A 22,289-nucleotide genomic window follows, 5' to 3' on the forward strand; every position below is an offset into this window, starting at 1 on the left:
TCACTACTGAACAGACACCTTTCATATTGGACTTTTTTCATATATTTTGCAGCTCTTCGAGATGCTGGAAAACAGTCAATCAATAGTGACTGGAAGATAGAGCATTCAGGAACATTCAATATTGCTGGGACCACTGTCCATTATGTTCGGAGAGGTCTCTGGGAGAAAATATCAGCCAAAGGTCCCACAACATCACCTTTACATTTACTGGTAATACAATATGGATTGGGTTTTTTTACCTGATTGCTATCACATAGCATGGTAACTGATTTATTTTTTCCAAGCTCCTGAAAATGAGATCTGTGTAAGGTATACCTGATTTTATATCCAGAAGAATCTATACACCTGCTTGTATATGTATAAATCTGTCAGCCTGCTTCTAAAAAAAATGCATTGAAATCCAAGAAAAATCTTCATGTTGTTGAGGCGGGATGGAAGGTCTCAGCATTCCTACAAATCTGATAAAAAGTTGATGTGCCACTTAAGGAGAGAGATTCAAATTAATGTTGCACAGCATCACCATTTCAGGATTGCAGTTGCCAAGTTCTCCAGGAAGAAGTAGAGTTCTGATGCATTTCAGTGTAGAGGAGGAAAAATTGATAGCCACCAGAAAGAAGGAAGGAGAGATGATGGGGAAGTACTTCACAATTCAAAATCCTTCAAATGCAAGAAGTTGCCTGGTATATCTAAAATAATTTTAAACCTGATGCATCTAGGAAAGACCACCTCTATTTAAGAGCATTGAAATCACAGGACATAATCATCTTCTATAGCTCTGGTGAATTTTGTTTCCTTGTTTCCCAAGGACAGCTTTTCGACCTGTATGTTAAGTGAAATATTTTTTTCTCATTATCTTGATTTGGATACTGTCACTAAGTTCTTCTACAAACCCATTAGGAGGGTTGAAAGGTTATAGAGCATTAATTCATTCTGTCATGCTTTTCAAGATTATCTCCTCACAGTTCAGAGTTTGTGTTCCACAGTTTCTGTGTACATAGGTAGGTTTTCCTTCTCTGTATATTGCAGGTGCTGCTCTTCCATGACCAGAGCTATGGTCTACACTATGAGTACACAATCCCACTGGATCCTCTTCCTGAGAATCAGAGCTCTAAAGTACCAGAGCCTCTTTTCATGTGGACACATTCTGGCTGGGAGGACTGTGATGCTGTATGTGGAGGAGGTAAAATAAAAGTGTACAAATATACACACACATTTTAAAAATGTATTTGTATATACAATATGCATGTATACATGCAATATGTAGATGTGTGTATACAATATGCATATATATGTGTATATGGTCTGTGTGGGTTTACATATATATATCTGTTACACATGATGTATTAATATTTAAGACTCTGATGGTCAGTGTTGCATATTTAAAAGTAATATCCTCATAGTGGCTTGTGTGATTTCATAGAATGATGGACATACTTCAGTCTCATGCTTCCTGATTATATTAACAGAATAGTGATAACTCTAGGAAAATTTTCAAAATAAATAAACAGAAAAAGATGGTAGTGAAGGAACAAAATCTAAATTAGCAAAGCAAATTCAGGACACAGTTTCCAAGAAGAAATGCAAGTGCAAAAGCTAGAACACAAATATAAAGTTCATATGCATTCCACTTTGCATTTGGAACTATTGAAGATAAATTATCTGTAAAACACATTTCAAACTACAGAAAATCTGAACCCCAGTCTCAGATCAAATATGTACAGTTAGTAACATGAGTTGAGGATGATCCAGAAACATATGGAACAGATATTACAACAGCAGATATTAGTATGGTGATGTGATATTTTTCCTAAGTTTAAGTTTATAAACCATAAAAAATGTGAAATTTCAAGAACAAAATATGACTATGAAAACAAATACTGAAACAGGAAGAGTACTGCTGTAACAAAATCCTTTAGAACTGTTGTTTAGAAGATAGTTGTTCAAATAGATAATGACACTAAAAAACACTTCAGAGTTTTTTTTAATGAACACAATCTATAGAGCTGTTCATATCTTGTGCAATTAATCAGACTCACACTACAAATACTATATTGATTTCTGATACCTGTATTTCCTGCTTACAACCTTAACAGTCCTGGTTGCCCTGATCAGCAGTCCCAAAAGCTGCAGTGCACCTTGTGATTGAATAAGGCCTGGAAGCACTTCACTTTCTCATAACAGCAGCATAAGGAACACAGTGTTCTAGCTCCTTTTACTCTGTGAACAATCCTGGTGTCATGACAGAATACTGTAGTTTCCATAAACATGCTTTTTGTGGTTTGGTAAGAAGGCTTCTTCCCTGAAGGTATTTTGTTACGTGGTGTTGGTAGCATCCTCTGTTTCTTAGTAGTGCATTCCTATTCACTTGGCATATTCATGCTTTTCACAGTTTCCTGAAGTATTTTTAGGATAATAATAATGCTACCACAATCTCTCATTATTGCCCCAAATATTTCTAAAGTTACCTATCATCTGGAGAAGTCTCAAAAAGCAGTATGTCAGTAATTTGTTCTACATTAATGCTTAAGTAAATATTTAAGTGGTACTGTAATGTTTATTTATCATATTTTTCTGTTGTAACTGGCCTTCATTTTATGTTATTGTCTGAAATAGCTGACTTAATACAAAGTTCCATAAAAGGTATTTTTACTGCAAATATTCTGAAATATAAGTGACTTTTCTTGCTTTAGACAACACCATTTTAACTGTTCTTTTAGTTCTTGGCTTAAATATGAAGCAGTCATGATATTAAAATGCTGCAGCTTGTACCCTGTGTAAATATTTGTGTTTCAATTTTTAACATCAATGTTTTGATGAATTTGATTAAAGGATATAAAAAATGTTGGCAGTTTTGCTTAAATGCTTAAAGTTAATGTCAGGATGAAGCTATTGATGGAGCCATATGGTATCGTGTATGTTTATGTATGTAACTAGTCTGTGACCTTCTGTGTTGCAGAAAAGCTTCCAGTATGTGGAAGAGAATATGAATACATAGATGTATATGTAAATGCAGAAAGAATTGTCAAACATTTCAAATGCTGCATATTTTAGATTAGTTGCATGTGCTGTTACATACACAAGCGCCGTGTAAAATGTCAGCTACATTACATTACATACATGTAATGAGCATTTATAACTGAACTGCTCCCCCCGCAGGCACTTTTCTAACCATGGGTGAACATTGCATGCTTGTCTGCCCTGCACTTGCACACACCCTGTTTGTAGGTAAACTTCCAGACAGAAACAGCGTTAAAGCATAACCCTAGGAATAAATGGTTATGAACCTGGTTTCTGCTATTTGAAGTCTTTAATTCAAGGATTGCTGATTTTCTAAAAGTTAGGTACCAGTCTAATTACAAGTTACGGCTTTGGTAGGTACTACATTAAATTATGATTTCTAATGCTTCCAGCTTCAAGACACACCAGTCTCCAACCCACCCACCCATCAGGGCAAGTTTTCTGTACAGAACATGCACTAGGTCTCTGCAGGCAGTTCCCAATTCATTAAAGGATCACCCTGCAGATCAGGTCAGTTATGTGGCCTCTTCAGTTCCTTCAGTTTAGTTCGCTGTTCCAGTGCAGGCTCCTCACTGAAGGTTGCACGTGCTGATTCCCTTTAGCTGAGGGCCAGCCACACCTGCCAGTATACTGCTGAACCAGGCAGAACTACTAAGCTCAAGCAAGATGGAGAAGCAAGACTTGTCGTTCCTTTCTTTTTTTATGTAATAATTAACAACCACACATTTCTATGCAATTTTTCTGCAAACTTTTCTCAACGCTAGGGCCTCAGTGGCTGAGAAAGAAAAGCAATTATTCCAGTAAGACTAAGGTTTAGCCTATGAATAGTTATGGGAATAAAGCAGCATAACTCTGTTGACAGTGGTGTGTAAAGAATGGATTAGAAAACTCACATTGTTCCCTTCAAACTTTAATATCTCTCTTAGGCTGCCTGCTGGCTTTGATTTTCTTGTACGGGTTTTACAGTTCTTTTAGCCAAACTGTACACAAAATAGCTGTACCTGATAGATACCTTTGCCCTTTTTTAATAAAGTTGCATATTTCTCTTTTCCCCACATACCGGCTTTATTTTTACTAGGTGAAAGAAAGACAACAGTCTCTTGCACAAAGATTATGAACAAGAATATCAGTCTTGTGGACAACAAGAAATGCAAATATTTAACAAAACCTGAACCACAGATCCGCAAGTGCAATGAGCAGCCATGCCAGACCAGGTAATAGTGATTTAGTCAAATTAAACTTTAATAGCTAGATGTACAAATCTTAGGAGCTAAGAGAGGTGACTGCCTCTGGCAATGAATGTGCAGTAAATACATATATCCAAAAAGGTTACAATGCAAAATGCAGGGAAAACAGAAACACTGGCTATTGTTTCTCCTGACTTTTAATTAAAGAGAACCCTTACACACCAAGACTAAATCAATTCTTACTCGATACAGCAGCTCATTATTTTCCTTAGAAGGTGTTCTTACAGAGTGATATGTACTATGAGATTGATATTTAAATACTATTAATATAGATTTTAATTAATGATCAATTTTAGTGGTTTGTTCAGTCAAGGCTTTGCTCCTTGAAAACCTTTTAGTAAGCTCTGAGTACAATAAAAATAAATAAATAAAATAATTAATTAATTAATTAATGAAAACAATTGGGTTTTCTACATTGATGCAACTTGAAGTATAGAGAGCCTTCCCCTTGCTCCTCTCCTCCGTCTCCCCCCATCCCTTTTTATGTGTATCCATAGGCAGAACTACCCTCTGATGGTGGAATGGTGGCAGAAGCAGGAGTAGGTTTTTTTCTCTGAATTTTACCCCAGGAGGCATCTGCAGCTTGCAGCCTGTGCCCTCAAAGCCCACCCCATTTGGTGTCCCTGCAGCTGAGCTGGCACCCTGCCCCTTGCACCAGCTGGCCAGGCTGGCACACTGACAGGAGTTTGCCATCCTATTTCCATATGGCAGCTAAGAATTATGACTAAGGAAGTCCCTAAGTATTGTGTGGACTTGGTTAAAGTATCTGCCACCTTTCAAGGGAGGCAAGAGCAGCTAGCAATAGCTGGCTAGCATCCCTGGGAGTAAGCACTGAGATAGGTCTGCTGTGGTCATCTGGAGGAGATGTAGATGGTATTTTTAAAGAAAACAATGCAAAGTAAATAAAATGCAAATACTGTTGAAGAAAGTATGTAAAATGAGCCAGAAGACTTAGCTTTCTCAGAAAGGAAGAAATACTAAAATTGATAAAATGCAAGGTATGATACATTTTCAGCAAGACCAAGCCATAGAGGTTTGGAGTTCCACAGAGTAGGGCATTGCACTTTGAAGGGTTTATTTGTATCTCATTATGCACGTACTTGAGCAGTTCTCTATTTTACTTTATTAACATCACTGTGCACTTAAAGGTTAGAAATGGAATAGTCTGATCTTTTTCGTTGTCATTGTCAACTATAAATTTTTAATGTTCTGTACTTTTTCCAGCTTATTAAATGAAACATTTTAAATGTTGCTAACTACTACTCAGAGATGCTGTGCTGAGAAATGTGGAAAAATATAATGAGTATTACAAAACAAAAATTGTTAGCTTTCAACAGAAATGTAACTAAAGCATATGCTTGCATCACTATTTGTTTGTTCTTGGCACTTGGAGAAGTATCCTTAACTATAATGCATTATCTTGAAAGGCTGTGATTTGCAAATTGAGGCTCTGGACTGATAATAAAAAAAAAAACAAAAAACAAAACAACAAAAAAAAAAAAACAACCAAAAAAAGCAACCTTAAAATATTTTTGTACAGCAAAAATGTGGCAGAAGGTTGGAACAAATTTGTTAAATCTGTTTCCTAAAAACTCTGCCTTGCGATCTAAGTCTCCAGGGATACACTTGTGTACTGCATCAGTGGCAGAGCTTAAAATCCCTTTTTAAGTGCCCTTAAAAATCGTAATCTGGCACTACAGAACATTTGAGGAAAATTATATTCTTGAACAATTGCTCTCCAGGTATGCAGGCTCTTCCAAGCTGCACCAGCCTTCCTTGCTGCTGTGATTTAAACCACAGAACCCGAATTAAGACTGACCCTGAAGAACATGAAAGTGCTTGAGTCCTTATACTTCCTCCAGAGCAATAAGTCTTTCGCATGGGAGTGATTCTGTCATATAAGAGTATTTTCGAAGAATTCTGGACTTTACATGCATGGCATGCACTTGACATAGTCATATAGATAGAGAAGGACAGGCTGATGAGTGATCTGTTATCTTTAAAATGTATGTATATTTTGGAGCTTTTCTAATTGGAATTATAATGAAAGGAGAGTACTCTGAACACATAGGGACAATAGGCCGGGGAATGAAATTATATGAACATCTTATTAAATGTAAGATATGTTAAATTAATAAATAGTCCATTAACAAAGGGAATTTAAAAGGAGGCAGAAAGATACTCAAATATTACTTGGGAGTGTGTACTGGTAAGCAAGAGAGTAAGATGATGTGGTGGTACTTTTCCCTTCCTGTTTTCTTGTTACGGCATTGCCTGCATTTCTTTGCAGATGGATGATGACAGAATGGACTCCATGTTCAAGGACATGTGGTAAAGGGACCCAGAACAGACAAGTAGCCTGCACGCAGCAGCTCAGAAATGGGACCCTGATCAGAGCTAGGGAGAGGGATTGCCTTGGACCAAAGCCCACTTCTGCACAGCGCTGCGAAGGCCAGGACTGCATGACTGTGTGGGAGGCGGGAGTCTGGTCTGAGGTGCTGCATTTATTTATACAAATAGTCCACAGTGATTATTTATGTGTTACTATTTTCTGGGAATATAATTTTTTTCAGCAGCAAGTGGCACAGCTCAGCCTGCTGATTTTCACGGTCCTTATGCAATGATTTGGCAAAGGGGTCAGGGGCTGGGAAGGCCAGCCATATAAAACTACTACATTTTACCTAGTTAATGTCCTGAAAAAGTTTATTTTGACCAGTTTTCAAGCACGTATAATCTTGACTGTAGTAGTGGGTAACTAGGGGTAAATGGAATTAAGGCCATCGCTTATCAACTGCCAGACCTTGGGTTCAGAGTGGGAATATCTTTGACATACCTTTGTACCAAGGCATGTTGATCAGCAGATGGTTGCTCTGCCCTTCTGCTTCAGAGAGGCTATAAGGGGAGCTGCTTGCAAAGGAGAATGTTTTCTTCCCTTCCTCTCTCTTCTCACTCCTTCATCTTTATCCAAGAACAGCATAAGCAGTAGGCAAAAGGGCTTGCAAATAACACGATTTTGCATGCATTGCATCCTGAAGCATTGCTGTGTAATGTAATTATTATGCAAGCAGCTTTATTAATTTCAGATCTTTTAATGTCCATGTCCATTCGGCTTTCTTCCTCTAAAAAGCTATACTGCTTCTAAAAGTAATTGACTGTGGAGGAAGAAGACTGTTGTTATCGCTGCCATCTGGACAAGCTGAAGGGGTTATTTGGAGCTTCTTTCTGCACTGGAAGAGCAAAAGCAATTCTGATTGCCTGCTGTACCAGAAACTGTGCTATAGGTCCCTCTGGGTTCAAAATACAAATTGTAGCTTCTAAATCTGGGTGCAGTCCCTCCTTTGGGCTCCTTTGCTCAGCAGCACCCCTTGATCCTCAAGCAAGGAAGAGCTAAGACATAGGGAATGTTTTCAAAGATGGAAAGCAGATGCTAATGTAAAGAGATACAAGAGAAGTAAATGGCAGCAGTTTCTGGTTTGGTACCAGAGGTTTGGAATGTGAGGGCTCATTGTGAGAAGAATGGTATTCACTTACAGAGGTGCAAGAAATAAACCCAGATTGTTTAGTTGGTTTGTTTTACTTGAGAGATGAGAAATAAGTGAGCATGTTTTTATTGGAAGTAGTAAATATATTTTGAAGAGTGAAGTGTTTCCCATGACCATTCGTACTATCACCATTATATTGGAAGCTAACCATTACTGCTTCCTGCAGTTATAATCAGCTTGGCAAAGGAGAGTTTTGATCTGCAAGCAGTGGGATGATCAAAAGCAGTGACAATGTTTTGAGAAGGAAATGGCATAATTGTTGGCAGTGTAAATGGGAATGGTGGAAAAAAAACCAAAAAAACATAGATTAAGACTCTGAGTGACTTGAAGAGAGTTTTCACATGCTGTATGTGCAGTGACTTTGAATTTTCAAATCAGTCTGGAATCTTGCATAGTTTTAGAATATTTACTTTTCCATTTTAACTTTTTTCCCTCCCAGAAAATGTCTATTACGACACCAGCAGAGTTTTCCTGAAGTTGCTTCATATCTTATTCTTATGAACATTATTTAGATTTCTTTCATTATATTTCTTTTAATTCTTAGAACAAAGATTGCCTGCTATTTTCAGTATAACATTTTGCACTTACTTAGTCATAACTTCTCAGATGTTTTCTTATCCAAAAGCCTAGTTTTTCCTTAAGCAAATAATTTTTGATCCAATTATATATTTTTAGCTGAAAATGCAACAATTATCATTCTGCCCCATAAGGAATTTTTGTTCATTTATAAGTTTTTAACAAGTCCAGTGTCAATGCAATTGAAGATTGGAAGTCAGGAATCACTGAAGTCTCGAAACATTTATGTTAGCTTGGCAGAGGTGAGTAGAAGTGGATAAAATGGGGTAACTATGACTTCTGTAGAAACCTGAAAAACATCTTTTTCCAACAGTGCTCTGTAAAATGTGGTAAGGGAGTACGTCATCGGACTGTGAGGTGCACCAATCCCCGCAAGAAATGTGTTTTGTCCACAAGACCTAAAGAAGCAGAGGACTGTGAGGACTATTCCAAATGCTACATCTGGAGAATGGGAGACTGGTCTAAGGTGAGGCATCCTTCATACTTGTGCCCCACAGCATAATACATTTTGCAAGCTGAATTCTTTGTAAGAATTGCTTTTGTCAGAAGTGTAGGAGACTCCTAGCTGAGCGAACAGTAAAGCTAAAAAAACCCAACCTGAAACATGTAGCCACACAGAGACCACAGTATAGATAAGTATCAAAATATGAAGGAAGCATGAGGTGAATCTTCAATATCATGCAAATCTGGTATAAATTTACTGTTGTCAATAGACAGGCAAACAACTCCAGAAACTGCATCTCACTCCAACCTCACAGTCTGCACATTTCTTTAATTTGTGTTTGCACATTTTATTTGTGTTTCAAATAAGTTCAAAGGAAGTGCCTTTAGCCTGTGAAATTTTCACATAGACCATTTAATATCTAGGAAGCATCTATTACTGTCTATGTTGAACACTCCACATAACTGTCAGTACATTATTTCTTTGGCATATGGGTTTTGATTTCAGTGAGTTACATAAACATAGGCCAAACTCTAACAGAAAATATTGGTAAGATCCATGATCACATATGTTATTGGACTGGCATCCTGAACATTTGCTACAGTTTTGAATACCCAAAACACGCTGAAATTGACCTTTGTCAAGGTTTTCTCTTGCCATATCACAGATCACACTTTAGCAGAAAGGCTGAAATCTTCCCTCCCTGCCCCCCACCCCCACCCCCCGCCTTGCTTTTCTTCATAACTTTGCACACAACACCTCTGCTTTCAGTGCCTAATGTTATTGCAGCAGTTTTTAACTTGCTTGTATGGAGAAGTATTTAATGTATTTTTAGTTGTCTTTCATGTGATGTAACAGCTGGAAACAAGGACTAAAGCCAGCAGTGTATGACTAGCCAGCCTTCCAAGAATTAGCTGCAAGTACTCTGTGGGCAACTAGTGTTTCACAGAATTCTGCCTGGGAGCTCCCATTTTCTGCTGATGGGGTACAAATTGTCACTATCACATAACTTTATTTCATTTTCTTTACTTTTTTCACATGTAAGAATAAAGGATAGTGCCAAATTATTTTTATTTATATATATATATATAGTGGAGATAATTTAAAATATTTGGAAATATTTTGGGTCAGCCTCACAAAAACTAGGAGATAACCGCCCTACCTTAGTTACTCCAAAAGCGCAAACCATTAATTTTTAAACAGAAGCAACTAACCTTCACTAGCAGGGTTACTATTACAAGAAGATGTGTTTGGCAATTAACTTTGCTGTTTGCATTTCCATACCACAGAACTGCAGTAAAAACCTGCATCATTTAGCACTAACAGCAGCAGGGAGTAGACTATGAAGAAAGGACCATCTGCTTTCTTAGTTGAAGCAGTCAAAGCCGGTTGCTGAGGCTATGTGGGGCTGCTCAATACAGTTACACTGTGTTCCCAGTGCCCTCTGTAGAAAAGAGCTTTACTCTCTAATTCACTACTTTTCACAAACATCCACATCATAAATGAATGTACAAGAACTTACTTCTTCCTGTTTAAAAATTTACTGACATCTTGTATGTTCTGCTTTCCTTCCACAATCAAAGCTGTAACACAGGCACCTAAATTGTACTTTAAACTTAGAAATTAGGAGATGAGGAAATATTTTATATGGAATTGATGAAACTTTTTGCAGCTAACATACAGCCTGACTGTGACTTGTGCAGTTGAGATTTTCCAATATTTATACCAAAAAGTAGGTACTTTAATTTCTCTACAGAGACGTGAATTCAATTTAAAATATACTTGGATTTCCTTTTTTTATCCCTGTTACTATTCCATTCCACTGCTAGAGTACATAGCAACGTGAAGTCATGGCATACATGTTAATATGTCTGCAATGGGGGAAACAAATGGAAAGCTCAGATAAATGTTAATCTTTGCTCACTGTTTGTTTCTAACTCAGAAGTTCAGTGCAGCCTTCTGCATTCACTGTTTTTACTCTTTAGGATTGTTCTTGACATTGACAGAAGGCTGCTCCTTTGAGCAGATCCAAGTTCCCCTAAGCTAATGCCAAGACTTGGCTTGAAAAACTTAAATGACGTTTCTCACACATTGAAAAAAGAGGCTTAATGTGATCCTTATTGGCTTTGCTGCTCCCCTTGAACTCCTAAGGCATAATTTTAAATGAAGCTTAAATTGCACTATTACTGAAAATATAACATTAGTAATAATCATAGTAGTGCTGTAATGGAGTTAATTTGGTTTAGATATACAGTCACATAGGGATCCAATAATTTTTCAGCTCAATGTTTTAGCAATAATACAAGATTAAAGAACATTTGACCAAAATTGCAAGCTCCAATAGGTCAATAAACACATCAATCCTTCTAAAACTCTTACTTAATCTAAAAGTATGCTGTATAACCTGTATGCAACATTAAACTCCTTAATATTTCTTAGGTCAGCAAGGTGAATCAATATGCTGAACATTGCTGTTTCTAACATAAGTTGGGTTCTGTGGCTGCCCTTGTGAGGAAAATGAGTATGATAAGAAAGTAAAGAATAAAGGCTCAAACTGAGCTTCTGAAGCCAGCATCTAGCAACATTACCAAATACATTGTCTTTTCCCAGTGAATACTATTCTTGGAATACCATACTTCAAAATTTAGAAGTTACCTTCAGATGAGGAAAGCTCATAGCTCATGGCTACTATAGCACCAGTAAGGGTGAGGTGTAGATCAGTCTTAGTATTATCAACATCCTTTACTAAGCTGCTCATTGCTACCCATTTCAAGATTATATGAGGACAGGGTCATGCTCAGAGGTATTCATCATCTAAGGATAAAGAAGTAGGCAGCAGAGAGGTGAAATGAAATGCATATGAACTGCACATTTACACATCTGCCTGGCTTACTAGAGAAGTTCACATAGTTGTAGAAGTCATTCTCCAAAAAAGACTTAAAGGTCAACAGCATATGTGCTCAAAGGGCAGATCTAGGATACTTTAGTTTATGTAGGAAGTTATGTATAGGGGTTTTTGCTATTATCTAGAATCTTCAGAACACTGGTGGTATAAATGAAGCATGAGAGGAAAGATCAGTTTTGGAAGGGAGAATAATTTGAAGAGTGGGTTTTGAAAATAATAGTTAAAATAATGATTAAAAGCTTAAGTTTGATATGATAATATACCAGAAACTTTTGGAGAGATTCAGCAGGGGGTAATAGGATCAAAATACTGGACAATGGAGTAGAATTTAGGAGCAACCATTTGTATAACAAAGAAATATGGAGTGTGTGTAGAGGACACTAGGGAAGATAATATGGTATATGTCCAGCTATGGTAGCTGGAAAGAGGACAACAGAAACTAAAGAAGCAACAGAAGCAGAATTTCTAAGTAGTATCTACTTGTTAAACCAGAGACGCAGAGAAGTCAAACGCAGAGCCTAGGATAATGGTCCCAATAGTTGGCATGGAGTTCGCTTCGTCTATACCCTGAAGAAACAAAAGCTGCTCATTTTTTTTTCTAGTGAGTCTGAAAGGACATCTGAAGCAACTGCTTGGATTTTACACCAATGAGTACCAGAATTCTTGGCCTATTCCAGATTATTTATTTAAGACAGTACATACAGTGCCCTCTAGAAAGTTTGTTTGTGTACAGGGGGGAAAGTCAAGTCTCCAGCTGCTGGAGGGAGACAGGGTGAACTCAAGAGGTCACAGAGAAATCTCCTGAGTGCTACAAAAAGCAGCTGTCAGTAATGAGGATTGCTTCTTTTCTACCCCAATCAAAGAACATGTGAAAATAGGGGGGGGAAAAAAAACCCTAAATTCTTCTTCTGACAACTATTCAACAGCATGGGACATTCAACCTTTAAACTGTGTGCTTAAACATTTAAAAGAACCCTAAATTTCCATAGCAAATAGACTCTACTGATTTAATCTCCTTCAAAAAAAAAAAAAAAAAAGGTAGAATTTGGATAATATTGATGTTACAATTTTATTGACAAGGTAATTAACCTTGGTTTTATTCTTTGGATCCCCATCCAAAATTTTTAGCACTTTTAGATTCTGGGAACAGAACAGTGCTGGCCATGAGTCAAAGTATGACACTATTAATAGATTTATGGACAAAGAAATAATGGGACTTTTGTGAAATAATAGAAGTCAAAATAATACTGGCATCACATTAATAACTTTTATATTGACTTAATTATACAGTTAGTTTCCAGCAAATGAGGTATGTCTTTGTTTCAGGAATGAAGTATGAGCAAATTGTATGGAAGATGTCAATATAATGAAATGAGAGTGGGGAGATTTTTGCACATTTCTAACCAATCCTGTAATATTAACATCATTTGTTTCAGATAAAGTCTTTTTAGATCAATGTACTGTAGTATTTTGCCTGGAAAAAATGTAGTGTCATGTTAGTTTCTAGAAAAAGAGAACAAGACCACCCTTAATAATAGGCTAAAACACTGTTGAGACTGGAAAGGATTTTAAAAGTAGACATTACCCAATTTGCACAGATACAAAATTACACATAAATGGGAAATTCTGGCATCATTCTTAGATCTGCTGACACATCTTTGCTGGTTTTCTGCTACAAGCCTCTTTAGGGTAAGCAAGGTTTTTGAGAATGCCAAACTGGAAACAAAAGGTAATAATGGGCAGATGTCGTATTGTCTCTTGGCAGTCCTGGGTTATTAGTCGGACCTGATGATCTCAAAGTTCTTCTCCAACCTAAACGATGCTATGATTCTATGAATTGCATTCTCTGTAAGTGGGGTTATATTAGAAAAAAATTAAGTTGTGGTACATCAATAGTTTCCATCAGGATTAAGCCATGCTAGGCCCCAAGAACAAACAAGAACAGAAGAGGCTTACAGTTCCTGCTGAAAGATGCTTACAGTCTTACCTGACAAGTGATATGAAACGGGGAGAACTATATAATCAAATAGACAATGAAAAGGAAAAAAAAAGAATACAGAAATTTAAAATCCACCTAACAGCTGCTCTTTTTTTTCCTATGCGTTCTAGGAGAGGGTCTCGAGCAGAAGGTACAGCCTTTACACATTTGTTTTGAACATTCCCTTCAAGAAGTAAACAAGTGGGTGCCCGTAATGACCTTCTCATGGAGTACAAGAGATGGTATAAAAAGAAGGGCCACAGATGAGAAAACCCCCAACCCTCATAGCTAGAAGAGTATGCCTGAAAGATGGCGGCATGTAGCAGGGGCGAATACAACCCTATGCTTAAACGGGTCTGTACAGCCACAACCTCATTACATGATGTACATCATGCTGCAGGGTACCATCTGAAAGAGTAGTATGGGCAAAGATGAGATTAATTTACACAGTCACTGTTGTTGCCTGCCTGAGAAAGAAAAGGGTAACATCAGCGATTTCAGCAATTGTATGGAATTGCTTTAAACTGTGCTGATTTTAGTAAGTGGTTTTGAGGGTCGCATGCTGAGATGCATGCTAGAGACAGAAATCAGTAATGAAAAGTTTGACTTCTAAGTCACCTTCATAAAGATTAACAGAGGAATTCTAGGAATTAAAAAAAAAAAAAAAAAAAAAAAGAAGACAGATCTGAAATACACCTGAACAAGCTGGGTTTTTCGTAGTAGTAGAAGTAAAAGGATAAAAACTCTGCTAAAATAGGTAAATGAAAACTTTATATTATAAATAAATGACATTTCTTCCGTGTATGCCAGCAGTATTTCAAAACTAAATATTGTTAGTATTAGTATGCAGGCATAGATTTTGAACCTTTGACCAGCATAACAAATTTTCTGGGTGCTCCTTCCAGCCATATCCTCTGTACTTCTACCTACAGCCTGCAACTATAGCTGTAAGTGAAGCAGTCTGGCTGCTATTTGCCTTACCAGTGTTGGGCACTCCTTAAAATTGGCAAGTATGGTTGGTTGGACACTGGCTTACTGGTGTGAGAGTACTACTGGTTTAGTATTGTGTACTACAATATTATATTGTACACTATCATCAAAGGAGACTTTTACTTCTAGTGAAGCAGAATTTACTTCATCAGTTGGCATGATTTTTACAAAAAAATTTCACTATACCATGCAGCCCATTTTATCTGAAGTTGAATAGACTGTAGATATCTGTGCTGTACACATAATCTCCATTTTGCTGTTTTCTATTGTTGACAACTAACTGTTCCTTTACCTTCTGTAATTACCTTCTGTACTGGCAGCTTGTCTAGCTGAGTATTGAATGGCCAGATTTAGCAATCTGGCATTTTCCAAAAGGATGGATAGATGTGATAGCTATTTTAGTGGTACATTGGACTCAGAGATCCAGGGCATCCACTGCGCTTTGTGATCTAACACCTTTCTTTCCATACAAACAACTGCATTTGAAGAAATTACTCTTCATATAGCCTTATTGAAAAGTGACAATGTGGGTGTGTGGCAGCCTAAATACTGATATTGTCTGTTAGCATTAATGGTCCTTTTCAGCTGTGATGAAGAGTGTCGTAATCTGGAGTCCAAAATTTGCATATATCAGATTTCCAAAATGCTATTTCATAACAATATTTTTTGTACATTTTAAAAATCATCTTTGACTATCACAATGGAGTAAAAAAAAATGAATATTTCAAATGGTAAAAATATTTTCTTTTTTACTCTAGAGAGTTACAAAGGTATGCCTTCAGGCAGAAATTTTGGTTAAACTGTTAAGCATCATGGCATTTACTGAATGTCTCCACAAAGAGAAAATCATACATGTGCATTTGTATTGTAACACTAAACTTTGATGCTGGATCTCATTTTTAAAAAGGAGATGGGGATTACCTTCAAAAGGAAAAAAGTGAATTAAAAACTGAAAAACTAGAATTAGGAAAGAAAAAAACCCCACACTTTAGCTACTATTATAGGAAGAAGTACAAGTAGGATGCTTTTGAAATAAGTCATGTGTTTTTACTACAGAGAAGATAGCAGGAACCCACGTGCTTGTGCTAAGACTTGCTCAGAGCTGTCATTCAACATTTGGACATGGTGATCTCTTGGAGCAAACAAGGCCAGGTGAAGGAGAAAAGTTCACACTTAGCAGGAGATGTGTCATGCAGCTATAAAGGCCGAAGTCACAAAGGACAGGAGCAGCAGCTTCCCATCAGCTCCTTTGCCACCACTGTTGTCTTCCAAGCCATTCTAGCACAGTCTAGATTAGGCCAAATACCAATTCCCAAACTTTTGTGGTTGTGAGCCTCATAGTGCCAGGACAGGCATTAGTGCTGCAGGGGACTTAATGCACACATATGCATATAAACATAGATTTAAATAAAGAAAAGCATTCTTGGGAATTTCTGGATAGAAGTAATGTCCTATATCCAGGACTTCACTGTGTGCTTTCCCAGAAGTTACTACCAATTTTTGTTGAAGGCTACTGGGATCTTTGAACAAGGAGTCTCCTGGAAGGCTGATGCATGATTCAGCAGGTAGATAAATGGTACTTTACCAGTAAAAATATATACTCCTACACTCTAGTACACAACCATTACAATGCAGAACTTTATAGCATAACTAGCAGGATGTGTATCCCAGACTATTCTGGATGAGGAAGAGTAGTAACACTGATCATCCCTTCAGTGTCCTTGTGCTGACACTAGTTCTTGCTCAGTCAGGCTCTGTCTAAAAAGATTATTCTCAACAAAATTTTGTAAGATAGGGACCACACTGTCTGTCAGAATTTCAGTGTCCCAGGGAGCTACGTTGAATTTATGTGCAAAAAATACCATCACATAACATCACAAGTAAGTAAGAAAGGAGCTAGTGGAATTGCAAGTAACATTGGATGGTAAAGGAGGGAGAAAACACAAACAAGAGCAGCAACTTCTGGTTTATCTTCTCAGAATTTCACTTAAATGAAGTGAATACGTTGCGTATGTACAGCCCATTCTGCTTAAGGATCTCCAGTCTCTTTACAATAACTGATGTATGTACCTGAGTCCACATTATAAGACCACCTTAATATATAAACTGGAGAACACTGCAGTTTGTCTGAGTTTTTATGGCTGGTCCCACAGTTTGGAGACCAGTCCCCTGACATTTGAAACCACATACATTTTTCTATCTAAGCATAGACTTTTACTGCATGTTCATTAATTTCTGTCTTAATGTTCTTTCTTGCTTTTGCTTAGTGATATACATTGAGCAAATCATTTCATCAGTCTGTTCATGATGAGGCCTAGATTTGTTCTCTGATAGCTGACAAGTCATTCCAAATCTGTCAGTGTGTGCAGGAAAATTCATTTCAGTTCAGCGCTTAGAGTCAGTCCAGTAAACGTTCTTTTGCCTGGTGTATCTTTATCTCTAATCTCATTGCTCTCTCTTTCCAAATGTTTTCCTCAGCATCTCTGACTGTATCATCCGACAACATGTAACTAATTTAGCTGGTTTGCTTGGGTTCTGTTAGAATTTATGTAATCCTCCTGCTCTTGTGGGATCTAATTCATTTTTGTGTGTTGGAAAACTTTTTTCTTTCATGCATTTTTTTATCCTGTCTTTCATGAAGTTAATGTAGATAATACTGCTTCAGGTGTTCATTCTTGCAATAAACTTGATCTTCTATGAAGTCCTCATTTTGTCACAAAAGTATTTATTGTTATTTTTTATTTTGTTTTAATCATTATTTTCACTTGTTACTGTTTTCTAATAGTTTGTAACTAGTTACAAGCTGAAAATACTTCAAAAATGTAATTAAGTAATTCTTGAAAGTTTCTTTTGAAATAATTGTTTCAAATTAAAGCCTGTGATTTCCGACTGGCAAGTCAGAATCAGTGTAGCTACTTAACATTATTCATTTACCATTTTCAAAGAATTAAAGGCAATATAATGTCTTTCAAAATACTGTAAGAAAGATTTACTTTCCTGCTTTATCTGTGCTGTTTCAGGCTGTTGTTCATAGATTTTTGTTTAACCTCCAGAGTTCCCTCATCTAATCTTGCCACAAATACTTCCAATAATGTTGACATAAAACAGAGTTCACCCAAAAGTAATGATCATTCTTTGGTAAGTCTGTCACAGGATGACAACAATTCAGGTCAACATTGTCGATCTCCCGGCCTTCTGATAACTCTCTCAGGACACTCATGCTTTTGGGTGACCTCATCGTACATAATGAAAGTGTTACACGTCACTATGGTTTTCCTAATACTGAATTAGTTTGAATAATTTTCTGGAAATCCATTTTGTTCCAAGGAAGAATGTGTGTAGTCATTTTCAAGAGAAAATTAACCAGTGGAAGTTTTGTTTCTCTTTTGAGGTTTTTATTTCAAAAGTAATGACCCATATGTGGGATCACACAGGGTACCCCTGTCTCAAAGGGGCAAAAGGATCTTTGCACAGGAGTTAACAGGGCTCATGGAAAGAGCTTTAGACTAGATTTTAAGGGGGAAAGGGATAATACCAGGCTGGATAAAGATAAGCCTAGGAGTGGCACAGCATCATTTGAGGGATGGTGTGCTAGGTAGTTCCTTCAGTCTGCCATCTCAGTGGAGGTAGGGGATGGAGATTCATGTGGCAGCAAAGATGCAAGGGTTATTGGTGAGTTAGAAACCATGGAAGTGCCTGAGAATGGCCATGTAGGAATTAAGGCTTCTTTCCAAAAAAAGATGTCAGGATCAATTGTCCAGTTGAAGTGCATCTACACCAATGCATGCAGCGCAGGCAACAAACAGGAGGAATGTGCAGCAGGAAAACTATGGCATAGTTACCATCATGGAAACATGGTGGGATGACTTGCACAACTGAAGTACTGCCAGTGGATGGCAATAAACTCTTCAGAAGGGATAGGCAAGGAAGAAGAAGCCATGGGGTATCCCTGTATGTTAGGAAGAGTTTTTGGTTGTCTAGAGATGAATGATGGTGACAGTAGTGTTGAGTGTTTATGGGTAAGAATCAGGGGGAAGGCCAAAAAGGCAGATAGCATGATGTGAGTTATAGGCAGACCACCTAGCCAGGGTGGAAAGGTGAACAAAATATTCTATAAGCAGCTGGGAGAAGTCTCACAATCGCTAGCCCTTTTTCTTATGGGGAACTTCAAGTTGCCAAATACCTCCTGGAAATGCAGTACAGCAGAGAGGAAACAGTCTAGGAAGTTCCTGGAGTGTGTGAAAGATTGTATCTAAAACAGTGTGGCCAGCAGGACGAGGGAAGTGATGGACCCCTTGTACTTGGCACTGGTGAGGCTGCACCTCGTATCCTGTGTTCAGTTTTGCGCCCCTCACTGCAAGAGGGATGTAGAGGTGCTGGAGCGTGTCCACAGAAGGGCAGCGGGGCTGGGGAAGAGTCTGGAGCACAAGTCTTATAAGAAGTGGCTGCAGAATCTGGAGTTTAACTTGGAGAGGAGGAGGCTCAGGGGGGACCTTACTGCTCTCTACAGCTCCCTGACAGGAGGCTGTGGGCAGGTGGGGGTCGGTCTCTTCTCCCAGATAACAGGCTACAGAACAAGAGGAAATGGCCTCAACTTGTATCAGGGGAGGATTAGATTGGATATTAGGAAAAAATTCTTCCCTGAAAGGGTGGTCACACATTGGAACAGGCTTCCCAGGGAGGTGGTGGAATCACCATCCCTGGACTTGTTTAAAAAATGCATTGATTGGGTGCTTGGGGGCATGGTTTAGTGATGGACTTGGCAGTCCTGGGTTAACGGTTGGACTTGATGATCTCAAAGGTCTTTTCTAACCTAAATGATTCTATGATTCTAAATGTGGCATTTAGGGACATGGATTAGTCGTGGACTTGGCAATATTAGTTGGACTCAATGATCTTTAAAGGCCTTTCCCAACCTAAAGAGTTCTGTGATTCTATTGTATTTCAGGTTAAAAAAAAGTCCTCAGGGTTCAGTTTCCTCATAAATTCATTTGCTGGGGTTTTGGTGTTTTGTTTGGGTTTTTGTGGTTTGTTTTTTGGTTGTTTTTTTTTGGGGGGGGGTTGTCGGGTTTTTTTTTTTCTTTTTGTCTCTTTCATATCCATTTAGCTGAGTTACCTGCTATAATCTGAGATCTTCATGATTTAAAATTTGGTAGGAAGCATGAATGGAAGTAAAGTCATTGTCAGGGATGAGCTCTTTCATTTACTTATAATACTACTGGAAAAACTTTCAAGTGTTATATAGTGTGATGCTATTTAAAGGCAAATACTTAATTTTATGTGGTACAAAACATCTCTTTGACATAGGCCTTTTTGATTTCTGGAAAGTAAATAGATAAAATGGTAGAAATTTTTAAAAAGAAAGAGGTTTCTTGGAGGTTTTTTTTCCCCTCCTATGATGTTTCCTCAATGTCATTAATGGGTTCTTCGAATTGTCTTTTTATTAGAAATGCCATAATCCTTTAATTACATTTTTGTGCTGTTGTGCTATGCTTTTCCGTGGAAAATTTTCTACACAGAGGCAGGCCAGCATTGTGATACATGTGAACAATTAACTACATACTCAAAGACTAATATTTCAAATTCTTTTTAAGACTTCATTTTCATCAGTCCATAATGACATATGCCAACTAATTTCAGTGGAAGTCTGCAGCTCGAGTGCTGTGCCCAGTTCTGGGGTCCCCAATTCAAGAGAGACAGGGAGCTGCTGCAGAGGGTCCAGCAGAGGGCTGTGAAGATGATGAGGGGATGGAGCATCTCCCTTGTGAGGAAAGGCTGAGAGAGCTGGGCCTGTGTAGCCTGGAGAAGAAGACTGAGAGGGGATCTTATCCATGTCTACAAATATCTAAAGGGCAGGTGACAGGAGGATTGGACCACACTTCTTTCAGTGGAGCCCAGAGACAGGACAAGGGGCAGCAGACACAAACCGCAACACAGGCAGTTCCACCAGAATATGAGGAAAGTCTTGTTTACTTTGAGGGTGGCAGAGCACTGGACCAGGTTGCCCAGAGAGGCTGTGGATTCTCCTTCTCTGAAGATACTCAAAACCAGCCTAGACAAGATCCTGTGCAACTGGCTCTAGGTGACCCTGCTTTAGCAGGGAGTTGGACTAGATCATCTCCAGAGGTCCCTTCCAACCCCAACTGTTCTGTGATTCTGTGAAAGATAAAGGTTATTATGAGGTATTCAAATCTAACTGTGCCAGATCCTTGTTTGTTTCTCTTATTTATCACCAAGCACTAAAGGCAGTAACATATACAGTACGTCATATAAAGGATTTTATATAAAGTGCTGGCAGTATAATACTGAGTCTAATCCGCTAAGTGTGAATCCTCTTACAGTTATGAGTTGCATCTGCGCAACTAGTTTCACCACACGGCTCTAACAAGTTATTATCTCCTTCCAGTTTCTTTGCTGACATGCTTTAAAAGTAACATACATCCTTAGGCAAACCTTTAGTATCTTTAGAATTAATAAAGTATCCATAAAGACATTGAAAGCAAACCATAGTTTTGTAACAGTGCTCTTGACTGGAGTTGTTAGTTTCCTTGGCTGGAGGGTAATGATTGTAAAGAAATGGTGCTCATACCATTTGCTTTCACTTCCATCATCTCAGAATCTTAACAACCATAGCAGAACTACTTAATGAAAAAAATTAAGTTAAAAGATTTGGTTTCAGCTTTGTATCTGTATTGTCTTTACAAATCATGAAAGAGAAATACAATTTACAGAACTGGGAAAGTAAAAGCTAAGGCTTCGTATCACTGAGAAGCATGAAAATAATTTTATGACTGCCCTATGGATCTATAAATTGTTAAGATCTTTAGTCAATTTAGAGAGTATATCACATTTAAGATTAAGCAGGGATACACATTTTGCCAGGCACCTTTACATGAAAAAAAGAGATAATGTGGTGGTGAAACTGTTGACCTCAGTTTTGGACCGGTTTCCCAACTCTGGGGTTTTTTTTAACTTTTCTTACAGAAAAGTCAAGCTTGCCCTGCAATTTAAAAGATGTTCTTTGATGATACATGTGTATATTACCAAAAAATCTGAACATCTCTGCTTTTTACTGTAGAGTACTGCAGCCATGTAGAATGCTGATGTGTAATTAATTATTTGTCAGCATTCACCAGCTTATTTCTTGTAGAATCCACCATTGTTCTGATGTCAAATACTATTTAACTATGTGTCTAAGGTCTTAAATAAGAGTAAAGAACTGTTTTTTGAGGTGGAAGTATGCTTAAAATGGTCTTAAAACTTAAAATCATAGAATCATTTACTTTGGAAAAGACCTTTGAGATCATCAAGTCCAACTGTCAAACCAACTTGAATGAGTTTTTGTATTAAATATAGATCTATAGAAAGTATAAATACAAAGTTGAAAATTATGTGAAAGTAAAGTACATCTGGAACATATAGAGGAGCATGGCTTCCTGTGTCTATTATGGTATTACAGTTTTTCTCCATGCTTTGACATAGATCATTAATGGTGAGAGAAAAATGCTGATACCTTCCTTGAATGAGGGGGGTTGTGGGGGTAGGGGGTGCTGGGCAGGGTGGAAGGCTTTAATACAGTGCTGGTTTTATG

The 22,289-nt window shown here is 37.8% G+C and overlaps 1 protein-coding gene across 1 annotated transcript in view; it reads left to right on the forward strand.

Annotated features, from left to right (window-relative positions):
- ADAMTS19 (ADAM metallopeptidase with thrombospondin type 1 motif 19) overlaps positions 1 to 22,289 on the forward strand; it is a 150,724-nt gene that overhangs the window by 117,268 nt on the left and 11,167 nt on the right. Inside the window, 5 exon segments of the mRNA XM_055791485.1 lie at positions 53 to 210; positions 1,027 to 1,180; positions 4,097 to 4,232; positions 6,556 to 6,760; positions 8,697 to 8,849. Coding sequence (XP_055647460.1) covers positions 53 to 210; positions 1,027 to 1,180; positions 4,097 to 4,232; positions 6,556 to 6,760; positions 8,697 to 8,849 — 806 coding nt within the window.

The sequence above is a fragment of the Falco peregrinus genome, chromosome Z, assembly GCF_023634155.1.
Source record: "Falco peregrinus isolate bFalPer1 chromosome Z, bFalPer1.pri, whole genome shotgun sequence".
In the NCBI taxonomy this organism is placed as follows: domain Eukaryota; kingdom Metazoa; phylum Chordata; class Aves; order Falconiformes; family Falconidae; genus Falco; species Falco peregrinus.